Source organism: Drosophila willistoni, assembly GCF_018902025.1.
Source record: "Drosophila willistoni isolate 14030-0811.24 chromosome XL unlocalized genomic scaffold, UCI_dwil_1.1 Seg142, whole genome shotgun sequence".
NCBI lineage: Eukaryota > Metazoa > Arthropoda > Insecta > Diptera > Drosophilidae > Drosophila > Drosophila willistoni.
Window position 1 is genome coordinate 6,389,101 of NW_025814053.1, and position 19,708 is coordinate 6,408,808.

General features: G+C 40.9%; 1 protein-coding gene across 1 annotated transcript in view; it reads left to right on the top strand.

Moving 5' to 3' along the window:
• The window catches only part of LOC6644508 (homeobox protein cut), a 74,741-nt gene that overhangs the window by 25,950 nt on the left and 29,083 nt on the right, over positions 1–19,708 (top strand). Inside the window, 1 exon segment of the mRNA XM_047011593.1 lies at positions 17,948–19,339. Within this exon segment, the coding sequence (XP_046867549.1) occupies positions 17,948–19,339 (1,392 nt within the window).

Here is a 19,708-nt window from a genome sequence, read left to right on the forward strand (position 1 = left end):
GCTTATTCGATTTCATACACACACACACACACACACACACATACGCAGAGGGAGACACAAACACACAAAGACATAGATATAGAGAGATACAGATACATTTGCTTTCGCTCAGCATCAGGATTTGTTGTTGCCTGCTTGGCTGAGTTTCCTTCCATTTCCATTTCCACTCACTTCACTCGACTTGCTCCTCCAACTGTAGGTCCAACTGTATGCCGCCCCCCTCTGCCCCCTCCCCCCTTTTTTAAGCTCCGGCTGCTGCTTCCGACTGCTGCTGCTGCTGCGACTCCGATTTCTTTTCACTTGGCAGATTTTTCTTTTGCTTTTTCACATTTCTCGTATTTTTTCTTTATTTTATTTCATTTTCCTTTTTTTTTTTTTTGCCACTTGTGCTCCGCCCCGTTTTATTGTAGGGATTTTTGCTTTATATATATGTGTATATATAGATAAATATATATATATATATAAATTGTGTTTATATGTGTGTGAATGTGTATAGATACATATATATATACTTATATTGTATGTATGTATAGGTAACATTCTTTTTTTTTTCCATTTCTTTTGGGGGTTTTCTTTTTTTTCGTTTCGTTTTGTTTGTTATAGTATTGGGCGCTGGCCACTGCCCGAAAATGGAAGGGGTGGTGAGGGGAAGGAGGATTAGAGCTCTCGATGAGCTCGTTCATGCCTCACTGGAGTTGGGGGTAAAGTCTGTGTGTCTGTGTGTGTGTGTGTGTGTGATATCGAGTGCTGCCATTTTCGTATTGGTTTAAAGTTTTTCCCCACATTTCATTTGATAAATTGCCAAAGTTATCCCTTGAAAATCGTCCAAAAACTGCAATAAATTAAAATTATATCAATTAGATTTTATAATTAACAATGTAAAAAGTAGCTTTGAAACTTTATTTATAGCTTCAAAATTTAGTTATAGCTTCAAAATTTAGATATAGCTTTAAAAATTATTTCAACTATCAAAAGTTTTTTGGTAAATCATGAAATTCAGATGATTAACTTGGCCCATTGTCTTTGATTATGAGCTTCTAGCTAGATACTTATATGATTATTATGATCTTCTAGCTAGATATATGATGATTATTATCTTCTAGGTAGATATATGAGTCATATGATTCATGATCCGAACCATCATCAAAGAATAATTTCTAGAATCTAGAATAGTTAAACAAATTATCTTGATGATCTTTTTAGATGGTCATGCTAAAATGAATGTAGACCAAGGTTTTGTTCACACCATTCAAAAAATAAGCTCATGGGGCCTTACCTAATCACTCATATGTATGTATGTATATAGCCATACGACGTAGCCGATTTCTTACAAATCATTATATGAGTGCGCCATTTTCATTTAGACTAAGACCCCCTTAATAAATCTTTCAACATGTTTAGCCAAGACAACTCTAAACAATTTATGAGAATTGTGTGCGTATATTAACTGATATCGCGAGCTAAAGCTATACAATAACTCTATATCTATCTGATATCTGTAACTGTAACTGTATTTGTATTTGTATTTGTATTCGTATCTGTATCTGTGGCTCGTCAGCCGTCAGTCATATAACTCGTTGATATCTGCGTATATAGCAACCTATTTGTGGATATATATATATATATATATGTATATATCTACGTGATATGACTACCATTTCTTGAATACTTTTTGGGGGCTACAATTGAGTACGACGACTATCAGAGTCTTATCAGAGTCCCCACCGTTTATTTATACACCTATTTGTTTGCATTGCGAGGCGACCTAAGCGCGTTGAGGAGGCACACACACACACACACACACACACACACACAACGATAACACCGAATCTTATCTCTCTTTCCCTGTGTGTGTGTGTGTGTGTGTGTGACCAATAGACAGTAATCACTTGGAAAGGAGCTTTTGTCGAGGTTTTCGGTTTTCTGGTTTGGTATTCATTTTGCTTGACTTGATTACGTCTCTATATAAATATGGCAGCTATAGTATGTGGCGGTAGATATCTTAATCAAACATTTCGACTTGTATGTGTAACTGTACTATCCTCCCTCTCCCTCCCTCTTGATATCTGTGGCAATATTTAAACGACGTTGATTGCTTCACTACGACAAAAGAAAAATATGCAGCTTCGTCTCGAGAAAGAGAGAGAGAGAGAGAGAGAGACAGAGAGAGAAAGAAAAAAGAATTTATGGCCCTTATAACACCTGACCAACTCGCTGTGACGCCTCTGCCCCCCGCCCTTCAGTTTTGGGGCGGGACAAAAATTGCCTTTTCTTATAATTATTATTATTATTTTTATGATGATGATGATGTATGTATTTGTTTTTCAAAAATTGTTGCTTCATTTGATATTTGTTGTTGTTGTTTTCCAACTAATTTCATTCTCTCTGTCAGTCCCTCTCTCTCTCTCCCTCTCTCTCTGAGTGAGAAAGAGAAGGTAAAATGCTTCAGTAGCAACTGCCTGTTATTTGTTTTATTTGGGTTGGTGTTTTTTTTTTTTGTTTTTTTCTCCATTTTTTTTTGGAGCTTTAGATTTGATTTTATTTAGTCGTTTATCACAAAATGTTGCTCCCATTGCGGGTATTAGTATGTACACATAATATATATATATATATATACAATTATATATATAAATTAATATGTATTCGTTGTGTGTGTGTGTGTGTGTGTGTGATTATATAGTATATAAATCTGGTTGTGTGTGTAAAAGTTTTGCGCGCTCACAATTTTTTCGTCCAGTGATTATCTACATCAGTTGTTAATTGCTATTTGACGCGTTATATCGGCTACCGACGTATCACACAACTCAATTAATAAAAACCTCAAAAGAATAAAAAAAGCAGAAAACGGCAGAAATTATAAGAAAAGAAACCACAAGGCAAACCACAATTCGATAACTTTGCATTGCATATGAAAAGTTGAATTGAAGTGCCCTTTGCAACACTTGACAAACAAAGTGTTTAGTGTGCTTAAAGTGTCCATAGTAGACATGTTGCCAATTTCCAAGTAAGTTTACTACAATTCCAAATTCAATTCGTATCAATTGTATTTACATGCAATTTATTGACAATATATCGATTAATAAGCTATTTATCGATTGTTTTTGATCGATTCGAGATCTTCTAAAGTAGTTTATATGTGCAAAAAGCTTGTCAAAAGGTTTTCCATAGAGCTTTTTCTATCTCTATCTTCATCAGAGACTACAAAATGTGAAATTTCTTTAACTTTTATCGTCAATTTTTATCTAAAAACTTTAGTATTTTACTTTTGAATGTCTGAAATATAACTAATATATTTATTTTTTACCTTTTTCTTGTCTATTTTCAGGTAATATTGCAAAACAACTATTTTAATTCATAAGTAAGTTTGGATGGATTTGCAGACGCTTTGCTCCAAATTTTATTTAATGATGTTTGTGGCGTCTTCAAGCTGAGCTGATTATATTTTAATGATATCTACACACAGAGTGAGATAGAGAGAGATAGAGAGAGAGAGAGAGAGAGAGAGAGAGAGAGAGAGAGAGAGATTGAGACAGTCACACGTCCTGTTTTCATTCATTTGGCTTTCATTCATTCATTCATTCGTTGTTGTTGTCGTTGTCGGTCCTCCAACACACAAAAAAATATGTCAAAACTTGTCTCGACTGCCTCTGCGCCTGCCATTAGCAGCAGCAGCAACAGCAGCGGCAGCATCAGGGCCAGCCCTCGGCAGACAATATCTCGCCCACACAAAGTAGGCGCAACATCATCATCCTCAACATCATCCTCATCGTCATTAGTAACCAAGAACAGAGATTGAAAAACCTCCAATTCCAGACCCGTTTTTCTTTTCTCTTCTTTTGGTTTTTTTTTTTCGTTTTTCAAGGCTCTTTCGTTATATTGCAACAAGAGTCGCCTTAAATGTAATTTATGTACAAGCTTACAATAGAGTTAAAGACTTTTTTTTGGTGGAGACACACACACACAGTCTGTGTCCTGATTGCAGCTACTGTGCACTTGAGGTTCATTCACAATTCTCCTTTTCGTTTTGGGTTTTGGGCCCTTCGTCTCCATCATCATCATCTTCTTCTTCTCTTTGGCATTTAACGCCCCCGTGTATGTCTCCTTCATTATATGCAAATTTCAATTATTTGCACAAATCAGACGCACAAGATCTTCTCATCTCTTCTCTTCTCTTCTTCTCATCGACTTCAAGTTTCACGATCAATTCGAGCCCCGGCGACAAGACTTTAGAGTTTATCGGGCCACAAAACAGGAAGAGACTACATATAATATCATTTATTTGTATTAATGTTCGTTCGGTTGTTCAGCTTAGCATCTTGGCATCTTGGCATCGCCATCAGACGACAACATCGTCAACGCTTCAACATCATTTCATTGATACCCAAAAATACCAGAAAAAAAATGAAAAAAAACACACACACTGAACGAACGAACGAAAGAAACAAGAAATACATATATATATATATATATATTTGTATGGAACGTCTTGGAATTACCCTATAATTAACAGTTTGAATCTTTTCTCAACACTTCTGGGCCAATATTTGCATAAGTTCTAGCAATTCTTATATACTCTTTCACATTTCTGGCATCAAAGAGTATCAAAAAGAAATGAAAAGAAATACCCAACAACAGTTTTTGTTTTCCTCTACTCATTTATATATATTTCATTATTGTTTTCGTTTTTTTTTATTATTAATTTAAACATAAACATGAGTTTCCTGTATGCAAAAGGAGAAACGGTCGACGACGACGACGATGAGGAGGAGGAGGCTGAGGAGGGTGTGAGGGGGCGAGAAGCTTTAGCATTGACTGATTTGTTGTATTGTTCGGTTAGCTGGGCATATAATAATTCTTATTTCGATCGAATTTCAAACGGGGGAGGAAATTAAATTAACAAAAACAGAAAGAGTAAGAGAGAGAAAGAGAGAGAGAGAGAGAGAGAGAGAGAGGCAAGGGGAGAGACCTCTCGTTGAATGAATGCGTGGGATCATCGATTTCAGTTTTTGGGCTTCATTTGCTCCATGGTGAAGGTCAGAGATTTGAGTTTTGAGTATACCAGCATATGATTAAATCATACACACACACACACACACACACACACACACAAGTGCTTGGTATGTATTGAGAATCGTTTAATTTCATTTGATAACAAAATTTCAGAAGTGAGAAGAAAACTTTTGGATCGAGGTTCTGAAATTTCCGGGTCAGATATGTAAACTTTTACTTTTCTTTGTATTATGTTTTGTATTTTTGTTTGTTTGTTTGTTTTATTTTTTTTGCGGTTTTTTTTCTGTGTGACATTGAAAATCAAATGCAGAACCCGAAAAAGCCTAGCAAGAGGTAGATGTGACAGTGGGGGGAGGGGGGGAGGCGGAGATGATGGGTCAAGATGATGGTTAGGTAAAGAGGTGGAAATTTCCGTGTCCAACAATTTTCAACGCGACCTGCGCATGTTGTTGACATTGACTCGGTGTGTGTGTGGGTGAGGATTTTCTCCTTCTTATCTCTCACTTTCTCTCTGTATGTCTGTCCCTTTCTGTCTCACTTTCTGGGGGGGTTGGGTGGAGAATGGGGAAACTCTCTGCAATTGACACAATTTCGCAACCAGACAAGGCCGAGCCGGCCGGCATTGACCAACGCAAAACGCAGCACGTGGCCGGGTTTGGTGTTTTCATTTCGTGAGCCAGATGAGTGCAGATGATACACTCCACTCCACTGTACTCCACTCCACTCCACTCTTACTCCACTCTTACTCCATTCTGTTCGCCCACCAGCAACATACATATGCAATTGATTTGTACTTTGGGGTCAGCCCCAGCAGCAGCAGCAGCAACAGCAACAGCAACAACATGCCAAACATGCCAACACAAATGCCGAGGCAGCCAGCCAACCAACCAGACAGAAAGACAGACAGACAGACAGAGAGAGAGAGACAGACAGAAGGAGGTATCAACAGTTTGCCAGAGAATTGAGTGTTGGCTACGCACAACATGAAAACCGCAACATTTGCACACAGACACAATCAAGTAAACTGCCTCCGCACCAAGCCTCCCCCCCCCACCCAGTTCTCCACCCCCTCTTACAACCATTTGTACCACCCTATTGTTCCCCCCTCCCTTCCACCACACGCACACACACACACACACACATACTTGGTGAATTTTCGCGAATTTTTCGCCCTCTTTTTATGTGGATTTGTCTCTCCTTCTCTCTCATATGCATTATGACAAATGCCTCCCCTCCTTTTGTGTGTGTGTCCTTTTTTTCTGTTGTTTGTTCTAGGACTAAGCCTTAAATTCGCAACAATATTTAGGTCAATTGTGACTAAGAGACAAAGGATTTAAGGCCAATTGAGAGATGCACAAAAAGGGCTAATCAATTTTAGCTGGTTAACAATTTTGCTCTCATTTCCGTAGACATAATCTTACAGATATTCTGATTATCATAAGTTGGATGCAAAAGAAAAAGATTAATTGGTTTCTCTGCTCTGTTCTGTTCTCTACTCCTTTGTTCCTTGAGTTTGTCTGTCGCTCGTCGCTCTCTGTCAATTAGTGAAAATCGAATTAATATTGTAATACTTTAATGAAATAATGCATGCATGGCAGACGCACACACAGACAGACAGACACACACACACACACACACACACATGGTTTAGAGTAGAGAACTGGGGACTGCACGGCGACAGGCGACAGTTATTTATGCGGAACGAGGAGACACAAGATGAATCTCTCCTCTCTCTCTCTCTCTCTCTCTCTTTCTCTCTGTGTGTGCAAAAAAGTGCCCAAAAAGCAAATCAACTAAAGTTGATAAAAATAACACGAAGAGATCCAATACAGAGACGGGAACCACAGACAGAGCAGAGAGCGAGAAAGATGACGAGAATGACGATGATGACGATTAAGATGATGATGATGATGATGATGATGACGATGAGAGCAAAATCTGTTCTTTGTCAATGGCTAGGGCGGTGACATTCACTTGAATTGTTCTGTGTGGATCTAAGTAAACGGATGGAGGGTCGGGAAAAGTGTGTGACAAGGTGTGGAATGTATGACAAGAATTGATATAAAATATGCTAATTGCTGACTAGAACAGAAATAAGAACTCGGGAATGGAGCAGCAGCAAGTCACTGCAAAAGAGTTCATCGGGTAATATATGTATATGGCCTAGACATGTCGGGTTGAGTTGACTGCACTCGCAGAAGATTATGGGCATCGGGGTCACCATTTTATGAAATGAAATAGAATTGAAACACTGGGCGTTGGGGTCACCAAAAGACTTCTTGTCTATTGGTATTACATTGTTCTTCATTCTTCATCAATTTTGAATTGGAAACCATCCAAAATCAACATGATTCACATACAAAGTTGGAGGTCTGCTCCCTCTGCTCCTGTTCATCATCGTTCATCCCTTTGCCGTCTACTTGGCTTATTTATGTAAATTATTGGCAAAAATGCATAACGGCAAACAATTGAAAATGCAATCAAGTGTTGGCCAAAATGGCTGTCTTGTTGTCGGTAGCGTCGAAAATTTGCATGCCCCAACAAAAGCAACAACAACAACAAAAACAACACTGCCAATTAATCAAGAAATTCTTAAATAATTATTTGCCTATTTTTATAGTACAACGACACAAGGGGTGATGATAGCGCGGCCAGGAAACTCGGGAGGGAGAAGGGGAGGGGTGGTAGAGCCGCCGCGGCTGACTGAGTGACTGGCACGACGACGACCACGACGACGACGACATCGTCTGTTGGAGTGTTGCATTTGTTGCTGTTGGCATACAAAGTTATATATTTGCGACGTTTTTCGTTTCTTTCTCTGATCACCCTGTGATAGGGTAAAACACTTCCCATCTTCAGATCAATTGGATCAAAGTCGGATCCTAAGTATACACTCCCATCTTATATTGAGATACTTTATTTACTCTTAGATACGATGATTACTGGGTATACATACATACATATATACTCATAAAGAGGGAAAGATATAAGACAAGGGTATAAAAAGATCGGCGCATGCAAGTTAGCCTTCGATATCTTTATATATACATATATACACACAGAAATGAGTGTATGCATATTTTGCACGATATTCTATCTCTCTCTTTACATAAGAAAAGCCGTGCACTTTTCGATTTTCATTTTGTGTGATTTGTGTTTATTGTTGTTGTAAAAATAAGTTGCCAGCCAGACCAAAAAAAAAAAAAAGGACTGAGAGTGAGAGAGAGAGAGAGTGAGAGGGAAGAAAGTAGACTGCAGAAAAACACAGAAAATTTTTATGAAGCATTGCAGTTAGATGAGCCGTTTAGTGACAGTCAAGAGAAAGAGAGAGAGAGAAAGAGAGATAGTGCTTTTGGCTGGGTAGAGGAGTAAGGAAATTAGTATAGTCTGGCCTCTCTCTCGCTCCCTCTCTCTGTCTATCTGCAAAAGTGCATTTTTGCTTCGTTTTTCTAATAATAATAAATATTTTTACAGAAATTAATTAACAGCCACAAAAGAAGTCTGCTCGTTGGCAATGTGTGTGTGTGTGTGTGTGTGTGTTTGTGTGTGTTTGGGTTGGGGATATATATCTATGTACATAGATATATATATTTTCTATATATGATTGGGCCTACTGGATGCAAATAAAGCGTGGGTGATAGAAGCAATTAGCGAACAAAATGTCCAAAAAGCAAATGAAACATATTCCATTTGGCTTGAAACGTTTCAATAGTTATCGACCAAAATTTGTTGCTGTTGGCCAATTTCTGAATTTAAGTAGAACACAAAATCTTAAATAGCATCCCCCCCCCCCCCCCCCCCCCCCTCCAAACCCTCTCACAGTTGGCATGTTGGCAATTACTCAAATTCAAATTAAGTGGCAACTCACACACGCAAAAACACACACCAACACACTCACACACACACACCAACACACACCAAAGAGTTTTCAAAGCCAAAAAACCCTTTCCCAATCCAGTAATGCCGCAACTTGTCTCGTTTTGTAAATAACAAATCAGGCATTTATAAATGATGTGAGCATAAAATTTTGCGCTATTAACGAAACATTGGAACCCAAAACTCAACCACCCAAACCCAAGCAACCCCCAAAAGAGAGAGAACACCCGCCCGACCAACCGCCCGCCCGACCGCCCAACACCCACATCGAAAGAAACATTTTGCAGGGGAAACAAAAGGCATAGAATCTCTCACAACTCTTTGGCAGCTGACACGAGCAACAAAAGTGTCTCCATCACCCACAACCCAACCCCAAGCCAAGGCCAACCGCTAAAGAAGAAGAAGAAGAAGAAGGCAGGAACCCCAAAGACATCGTCCTCCACGTCTCCTTCTCGTCGTCGTCGTTGTCTTGGATCGTTGTGTGTTGCCATCTTCTTCATACGTCTCTAATAAGACATGATTGTAATTAATTAAATTAATTCGTTTCGGTTTTAATACACGAAATGTTTTTCGATTTCCTTCAGAATCGTCTTGGGTGGGTTTGGGGCGGGGTGTGGAGGATTTGCATAGTCCTGGGACGAGGACAAAAGGATTGCCAAATGAAAGTGAAAGATTTCTGATTTACGTTTTCAAATATTTGTTTGTCACACACACACACACACATACCTCACCTCCCCTCTTTACACACCCCCCCCCCCCAAATTGTCGCTCACCTAAACATTTACCTCGCCATCTCTAGAAACGTCGTAAGGTACAAGAGTATCTAACAAAATCTCAACTCCATCCACAAGAAAATCATCTACTTTAACCGATTGCCTGACTGACTGACTGACTGTCTGTCATCCTCACCTCCCCCCCCCCCCTTTCCTCCCACATCCTTGTATCTCCTTGGTAAACTATAAAATGTTGTCGATTTTGATTAGGCCAAAAACTTGACAGGCAACTTTGTTGTTGTCGTGGCTTTCATTAAAAATGCGAGCTGAATTTTGGCTCTGCTGGGCTCAGCTCAATGGGCTAATGCTTAGGGTTGCTTTCAACTTGAATCATTCAAGTTCTTCATCAGGGTTGCCTTGGTGCGATGTTGTTGTTTTTTTTGATATGAAGTGAGTGGGTGAGGCTTCCAGGCTTTGGCATAATGAATTGACATTGATTGGAAATTTTGATTGAAAACTTTACTTCAATTTTGCGAGGCATCTTAATTAAGCAAGACACCAAGAACCAAGCAAGGACCAAGGACCAAGGCATCAAAGCGTCACTGAGAGTGAGAGAGATGGTGGGGGGGGGGCGGCAAAAGGGATAAAGCCAAATTCGAAATTGCTTAAACATTAATGCCTTCATTTATATTAATGCCTGATTAAAAATGACAACAAGAACAACATAAAGAACACTGGGACAACAAAAGGGATAAAGCATATTTACCATATGTAAAACCTTTTGTACACAACTGTATCAACAACATTAACCACTTGTATTACCTTAGCTGTCTCTGTCTCTGTCTCGCTCGCTCTCTTTTTTGCAATTCTAAACAAAAATCATTAATTTCGGTTAGATTTTAAAATGTCAAATTTATATAACGGGCACACACACACACACACACACACACACACACACACACACACACAACCCTTATGCCACTCACTCACTTCCCCCCCCCATACCCTGGAAAGCCCTTCTTTTTTGGCTTTTTTCTTTCTGTTTTTGTTTTTGAGGCCCGCATAAAAATGTCAAAAATTACACATACACGAAAAAACAAAGTAAAAGCCAACACACACACACACACACACAGATAGAGAGAGAGAAAAAGTGGATGGGGGGGACGAGTGAGAAGGGACTTCTAATCATTATTTGTATGGCCTTACTTCCTTTACTTAAATCCCTGTCTCCCCCCGCCCCCAAAACACACAATACATATACTGCCCACATATATGAGTTATATTTATTTGTATTTGTCTGCCTGCCCCCGCCCCACTCCCCCCTCATTCCCTCCCCATTAGTGCTATTTGGTCAGTGTAATGCTTAATTATTTACTTTTTTTTCGGGATACACAAAAAAAAAAGGCCTACCAACAAAGTGACCAAAAGACGGGTGATCCACTCACACACAAACACAACAGAGAGAACAATGGGTCCAAACACACACACACACACCAATACAGCCAAAAAAAAAGGGTCATCCACATGTACGTTAATTTTTGATGTACGATTGGTCCAAGGGTTTTTGAATTGGAGCTGGGTGGGTCTGGCAAAAAAAAAAAAAGGTATGCATACGTTATATAATAATAAGGATAAGCCAAAAAATTATTATTACTTTTGGTCAATGTGTGTGTGTGTACTCGAAGGTGTGTGTGTGTGTGAGGGGGGAAGGGGGGCTGAGCTGGTTTTAGAGGGTTGACCATTCAAATGCTTTGTCGAAGAATGCTCTTAATGAGAGGAGTGGGGAGGGAAGTGGAGTGATTGGGTGGGAGGAGGGATTTATAGTAAGTGAAATCAACTATTTTTGATATATAAACATTTTGTGGAAATATATTTCAAGCCTCAGGCCAAGTTTCAGTATAAAAAACTTTAGACTGAGTTTTTAGTTTTTTCATAATTTGATTTTTTTCGCTCAACTCTTAAAAGAACTTGTCCCCTTTTTGCTGATTTCTTCTCTGGTTTATCAACCCTTGTAAAAAAGCTTTACTCCCCAATTAGAAATCGTCTAATTTAATGCACACACACACACACACACACAGAGCCAGGATAAGGAAAGAGAGATGGAGAAACTGTATGAATATGTAACTGTATCTTTTGAGAGCAGAAAAAAAAGAGTGAAAACTTGTGACTAGAGGGAAGCATCACACATTTTTCTTTGACACTTTTCAGTCCCCAAGCTTAAATTCACACACACACACACACACCCACACACACACAGCATACAAATGCATGCCTACAGATGAGACTTCTTGTCATATGACGCATTAAAAATCGAAGCAAACTCAAACCCCCACGTCAAACTTCTCAACCCACTCCAACTCTCTAACGCTCTCTCTCTCCCTCTCTCTATCACTCTCTCTCTCTCTAACTCTTCGTACTCATTATGCCTTGTGTTTCTCTGTGTCTCTTTGGCTTCTTCTCGTTGCTTTGGCATACGCATTAATCCTTTTTTCAGCATCTTTTCACACACACACACACACACACAAAGAGACAAAGAGTGAGTCTGATGAGAGGGGGAGGGGAGACAGAGAGACACATATGCAAGGCACGCGTGTATATAATCCTTTTTTTCCAGCCCCCAGCCCCGCATCATGTTCCGCCTACTCACATTTTGACTCGCTTCTCTTCTTGCTTCATCCTTCATCCTTCATCATCTTCTTCGTCAGCAGCTTCGCATATCAAAGCTAATTTATATTTTGTATAGCATACATTTGGGCGTGCACGCAGTTTTCAGTGTTTTTTTTATTAGTATTCGTTTTGGGAAGGAGTAAAAAGAGATATGGCAAAGGGTTAGGTGAATGGGTGTGGTGCGTGGAGTGTGTGTGGGGGGGGGGGGCGTTTCGAGGGTAATAATAAATACAACTCTTTGTTTTTTCAATGTGTATATAAATGTAAATGTCTGTGCTCTGCTTTTGCCTGATTTTTGATAAGTAAATAGAAATTTATAAATTTACATATGTGTGTGTGAGTGTGTGTGTGTGTGGGTGTGTGTGGGTGTGGGGATGGCGGAAGGGGGGCTAAGGGTTTCGTGTCGTCCTGATGGCAATAAAAAAGAAACAGAATTTTAAATTAGAAAATATTAGTTAGCAAGCAGGACAGAGAATGAGAAATCATTCTCTCATTCTCTCTTTCTCTCTCCACCCACTCACACTCTCTGTCTGTCGCTCTCCCTCTCCCTCTCTCTTTCTCACTCTCTCTCTATCGCTTGCTTGATGTGTGTGTCTCTCTATGTTCCCTTTCCCCAAAAGCCAATCATGTACAGTTATGTATTTGCATATGCATATGTCCATCTCACTCGTGCACACTGTCCATATGTTACTTGTTCAGCTTCTTCTTCTTCTACTTCTTCTTCGTTTGGTTCTGGTTCTACATCTTCTTTTTGGTTGTTGTTTGTTTTATTTTTATTTTATTTTTTATACCATATATCCTTTTTTTTTTTTTTTAACTCTCCCATCTTTGAGTTGCAGACAGAAATTACCCAACTCCCCCCTCCAGCCCCACCCCCAAGCATCAATACATCATTTTCGTCTTCCAACTAAGTGTGTGTTGGTGTGTGTGTTGGTGTGTGTGTGTGTGTATTTTTGGTTTTTTGTTGCATTTCGTTTCGGTATTTTTTCGGTTTCTTTTTTGGGTGTGAGGATTTTCCTTTTTTTCTCTTTGTGTATTTTTTGTTTAATATTTAAATAAATAATTAGCAAAAAGGGATATGTGCGTGTGTGTGTGTTTAAACTGGCCCTCCCCTCCCCTCCCCTCTCTGTGTGTGTGTGTGTGTGTGTTGTGTATGTGTGCGTTGCTAATGATGTTTGAAATTGTAAAGCAAATGCAAAGGCATGCTCCAAAAAGAGGAGAAATAAAACAAAAAAAATGAGAAACGCAGCAAATACGGGACGAAAGAGAAGGGCAAGGGATTTATGGGCGTGGCACGGGTATGAGATTTTTTCGGCTAGCTAAAAGCGTTGGCAAATTAATGGATAGCTGGTTGAGCAGCTTAAATGCTGTTTCACCGGGTTACTTTTCTGATGGCATGTGAATGTGTTGCCAAAACTGCTGCAGCCTCAAAGGGGGAGAGAGCGAGAGGGAGAGAGAAAGAGAGCGTGGGAGAGAGGGAGAGAGTCAAATGTACCCATGCATTTATTCATTCATTCATTCATTCATTAGGCATTCCACTATAGTTTCGGTTTTTTCCTCTAGCTTAAAGTAAAACAAATCACATTTAATTGAGTGCAAAAACCCTCAAAACTGAAATTTTGAGGGACTTTTGGCATCTGATCTGTTACCTATACTTACTTGCTTTTGCATTTGCCACACACACACACACACACACAGACACACTCAACAAACAATTGTAGCAACTACTATTCGCATGCCAGTCAGTCAGCCAGTAACAATACCTAAAATCGACCCCTTTTTGTTTTTTTTGTTGCAAATCTTCAGGCAGCTCTTGTGGCTCGTGTGCTCGGCACATGTCAAAAAAGATTCTTACCACGAGTTTTTCATATTTCTGGTGGGTTCTTTTTTTTCTTGTTTGTTGCATTGTCTCAAGCTGTTTTCTCAAGTGAGTCGAACGTTTGTCGCATGGCAGCAGCAGCAGCAGCTGTCAGAAGGCGCTCAGAGGATAAGGAGAGGCAGAGGAAGGCAGATTCTTAGCGAGAAACTCCCTTTGTGTGTGTGTGTGTGTGTGTGTGTAGCAGGAGCACTTTTTGTAATTAGTACGAAAGCAACGTTATGAATTGTGCTTCAAGTTCAGGCTCTCGAGTGTTGTTGTTGAGGGTGGAAAGGATTGAGATGAAGGGGCAACATTGAGCTTGGGTTGCATTGTGTGATGGTTGCGGCGCGCCGCCAACAACGATGAATACAATAAATCAAAGCAAATCAATGCCATCTCATGAGTGGGAACAGTACATTTGCCTTTGATTTAGGGGCGGTTTCTTTTCCATCTCTTGGTTGACATTTAGTTAGCTTTAGGGCAACCAATGCCTCCCCCAACTCTTTGGCACTTGGGACAAAGGACAAAGGACAAGGCCACGGGGAGCGGGCAACAAACACACACAGACAGTAAAAGTAAAAAAACTGTTGCCTGACTTTAGGCGCAGCAGTTACATGAATGACTAGAGCGACTCTCTCTCTCTCACTCTCTCTCTCTTTCTCTCCCTCAGATGAGTTTCACAAAGAATCAATCTTCTCCACAAGTCAATGGTTTCATTATCATCTCATGATGAAATTCTATTCACATATAACTCCAAACTCATAGGAAAAAAACTCCTAAAGTTAAAAGGCTAACCACCTTTGCTCTTCCCTCTCTCCCCCCCCTCCATAGATAGACTCGTTTTTGGCTAATAGAAATGTTAACAGCCGAGAACATTGGCCCCGCTGTTAACATTTCACTTAACATTTTTGGCGCGGCCTCCTCTACACGTTTTTTTTGGTTTGGTTTTTTTTTTCGGTTAGCTCCTTTGAAGTGGCACACAAAAATATTAAATGAAACCCAAAACGAAAAAAAAAAACCAGAATTACTATATGGAGAAAAAAAAAAAATAACGCTGAAAGGGTGCTCAATACTAAAGCCTTTTCTGCCCATAAGCTGACCACACACACATACACACACACACACGACCAGCCCATTGAAGTGGGCAAAAAAAACAACACACAAAAATGAAAATTGAAGGCAAAGCCGCCCGCATTTTAGTTAATTAACTCATTTGGTTGGCAACTGCTGCTAAGCCGGTCGAACTGGGCCACAAAAAAAGGACTCACAACTCTCACAGATCCCTCCCCCCCCCGCCGCCCACCTCCACCAAATGCTTCCTCAACTTGGATTGCTCACATTTAATTGATTTGCCAAAAAAAAAAAGAAAAAAAGAAACTCCCTGCGTGTGTGTGTGTGTGTGTGTGTGCCAGACTTCTCCACTAGTTTCTCAAGGGGGGTGCGGAAAGTTGGGGGTTACTGGACAACAAGTGTCGCAACTCTCACGGGGATTGCATTTCAAGAAGCCGCCAGAACCCGCAGTTTTTCCCTATCTACCTTTTCTCTCTTACCTCTCACCTCTCACCTCTCGCTCTATGGTATCTCTTTTGCGTTTCAATTCTCGCATTTCGGTTGTTCGGTTGTTGCTGATCGATTTTCCAGCAAAAAGTCAAAAACAAAAAACACAAGGCACAAAAAGTATCATCATCATCGTCATCGTCATCGTCATCAAACCAATGACTGGAGCATTATGAAAACAATTTTCAAGCTTAAGCAGCTCATGGTATGGCAACTCCTCCTCGAACCCGCTCCCAAACGTCATACACCCAACCCACATCCTCGGCGTTCTTTCCGTCCTGTCCGTCTGGCATTTTAAGTCCTCCCCCACGTCCGACTTTCCTCCCGTCATTTTCAAGGAAGGACAAAACTGCAGCTTCCTTTCCACCAAAAAGTGGTTTGCCTCGTCGCCGTCGTCGTCGTCGTCGTCGTTCCTTGTCTGTTGTTTGTACTTAAGAGCTTTTAAATATCATAAATATATATCTATGCAATGAATGAGAGTCACTGTTTGGTTTAGATGGTGGGAGGGAGGGGAGGACGGGAGGAGGTTGGAGGATGTTGTGGTAGTTGGTTGGGGGAATGGGGAAGGTTGCCTGACTGTTGTGGCGCTTGATGATGTTGACAAATATGCCCGAAGGGTCATTCATCCATCCATCGACAAAAAAATAAAAGAAGAGTAACGAAAAGAATAACAAAAGATAAACGTTAAACAGAACAGAATAAAGAAAAACCCTTCACCTCCCCCCCCCCCCCCCAGAAAGGAGTACAAAGATGTGATGGACTTATGTATACTGATCTGAATAATCATTTCAATATGAAGTAAAATGGATAATTCTCAACTCAATTTCAGATAGAGTATTCCATGTGACGACTTGAATGTAAGAATTTGTGTAATTTTTTATTGCACTTTTATCTAGTATGATACCGATTAGAAATCTAAACCAAAAACCTCCAGACATTGCCCAACAACTAGCCAGCCATCCAGATTGCACTATCTCCCTCTCCGTCTCCCTCTCCTTCCTCCTCCTCTGTCTCTCCCTGTTGCTGGCTGTCTATAACATTCCTGTATAACCCTTCTCTATAACGACTTCCTGCTTAACTTTTGTCGACGATGGCGTCGTCGTCGTCGTCGCCGTCGCCGTCGTCTCATCGATATGGTAAAGAAAAACTTGCCTAAGAACTGCAAAGCTCAAAACTCGATATTTTCTTTTACTTGTTGTTACTTTTTTTTAGCCCATCGACTAATTTCCAAAGTTCTTTATTGCCTGCAACGCCCCAAAAAATACCAACCCACCCACCATCTCCCGTTCCCCACACCCCTGCCTCTTCAGAGAGAGAGAGAGAGTGGGAGAGAGGGAGAGCTTCCGGTATTTATACAAATAAAATTGCACAAAAACCCCACAAAAAGCAAGCAAATCAACAGAAAATCGAAGCCAAAGAGCCGTAAAAGTCATTGCCATTGCTTTGCATTGCCTTTGCCTTTGCCTTTGCCTTGGCTTGGGCCTTTACTTAAGTTGGGTTTTTGGGCTGTCGGCCCTGTGAGCCCAAAGGCATCTGGATTGGGTTTCCAGACTAATTTGCCAAAAAAGTTTGCACCGCATATTTTTGTAACCTTTTTTCCTTTGGGTTACGTTTTTTTTTTTTATTGCTGTTGCTTTTGCTGTTGCTGTAGTTGTTTGTCGTTTTGTTGTTTTAATTTCTCATTTGGCATTTGATTCGGAAGTAGTGTAAAGTCTGGGGACTAAGTAGCACACTCCCCAACCACTTCTCTCCTCTCCCCTCTCTCTCTCTGTCTAAGGTCAAAAGCAGCAAATTGTGCAGGCTAAACTTATCGATAACCAAGCGATAAACTATAAAATTTATATATATATATATATATATATATAAAGAGTTAGAGCTTTGCGGGTGGTTTGCTAAGGACTGTGGTGCGGTGGATGAGGTGGACGAGGTGGAGGAGGTGGTGGGTGTGTATGTGGTCTTTTGGCATAAGGGGCGTTTTCTGGTTTTTTAAGCCCCTGTCTGCAGAGCAAAAGTTTTTGCAACGTATTAATTTGGCTAAATTTAACCCGTAATGACTTTAAAAGTAAAATTAATGAGGGTCGATAGTTGTGAGGGACAAACTTTTCGTTTCGTTTCGTTTTGGGCCATCCTTCTCCCTCATCCTCCCTCCTCCTTCTAAGTATTCTCAACATATGCGTCTGACAGAAGAAAGTGTTTTTGGGGGGGGGGGGGGGGGGCACAAAAAATATCGAAATTAAATTTACATTTTTCTTCTTTTTATTTGCAGCGCGCTACTCTAGCCGAGAAGGAAGTGAACACACTCAAAGAGCAACTATCCACAAATACACCCGGCAGCAACAGCGACAACAGCAGCAGCAATAACGATAGCAGCAATTTAATTACTAGCAGCAACACAAATATCGAAACAACAGCAGCAGCCGGCAGCGGAGCAGGCGGCATTCCCCTTGAGGAGGATCAAATCAATATTAGCGATTCAATTGTTGCAGCGGCCATAACGCTGCAACAACAGAACGGCGGCAATCTGCTGGCCAATACCAACACACCATCGCCATCGCCGCCGTTGCTGAGCGCCGAGCAGCAGCAACAGTTGCAGAGCACTCTACAGAACGGTGCGGCGGCGGCGGCAGTGGCAGCGGGTGGCGGCGGTGCTTGTCTAAATCCAAAGTTGTTTTTCAATCACGCCCAACAAATGATGATGGAAGCGGCAGCGGCTGCCGCAGCAGCAGCAGCAGCGGCGGCGGCTGTCCAACAGCAACAGCAATCGCCGTTACATTCACCGGCAGCGGATGCCACAACAGCAGCAGCTGGTGTATCTAGCATTACACCAACAGCAACAACAACAGCAGCAACAACAACAACAACATCATCAGCAACAGCACCAGCAACAGCAACAGCAACATCAGCAACAGATGATGCACGATCGATTGGTGGAGAAACAAAAACTTCACACAACAGCAGCAACACCCACAATAATAATAATAATAATAATGAAGATGATGCTGAAGACGATGATGATGATGCTGATGACGATGAGGAGGAGGAGGAGGAGAATGCTTCAATGCAATCAAATGCGGATGATATGGAATTGGATCTACCACCAACAACAACACAAACACCAACGAAACAAGAGCTGGCAAGAACTGAACTGAATGTTGCCAATGCCACAGATGTTGCTGAGGGCAATGTTGCTGCTAGCAAAGATGTTGCCGATGGCATTTTGGATGCCAATGCAACAGCACCAGATGAGCACAATGATGATGCCGATGAGGATGAGGATGATGATAATGATGATAATGATCATGTGGAAGCTAGTTTAAATGTTAGCAATAATCATAATAATGATAGCAATAATAGTAGTAGTCGACGGAACAAGAGCAGTAGCAGCAGCAGCAACAGCAACATCGGCAACAATGTTGCACCACAGCGTGATAATGAACAGCAACAGCAACAACAACAACAACAACAACATGGTGTTAGCTTAACAGCTGACGACGATGACTGTACCAATAATAATACAAACACAAATAACAATAACAACAACAGCAACAGCAACAGCAATGAGAAGCGCAACAAGAAGCGCAACAGCAACAGTAATAGCAGCAGCAACAACAACAACAACAATCAGCCAGCTGTTTTATTAGCTGCCAAAGACAAAGAGGTAAGTCACCAAAAAGCAACAAAAACAACAACACAAAAATGTTCTCTCTATAGGAAACTGTTTAACTTTGGTAATTTAATAAACTGTAAGCCAGCCCTCAACCCGTGCCCCCTTGCCACCTTGTCCCCCCCCCCCCCCCCCACCCCCTGCTACACTTCAAATTGCCCAGCGCAATGAAATGTAAAACCGTTAAGATTAGACCAAAGAACAAAAAAAAAAAAAGGACGAAAAATGCGAAAGACCGAAAGAGAAATTCCAACCGCAGACGCCATCAACAATGTCCAGGGCCGTCCCGTCCGTGCGTCTGTTCCGCCTATTGGCCAACCACTCCCCCACACCCCCTTCCCCCTCTCCCACCGCCTGTCCACA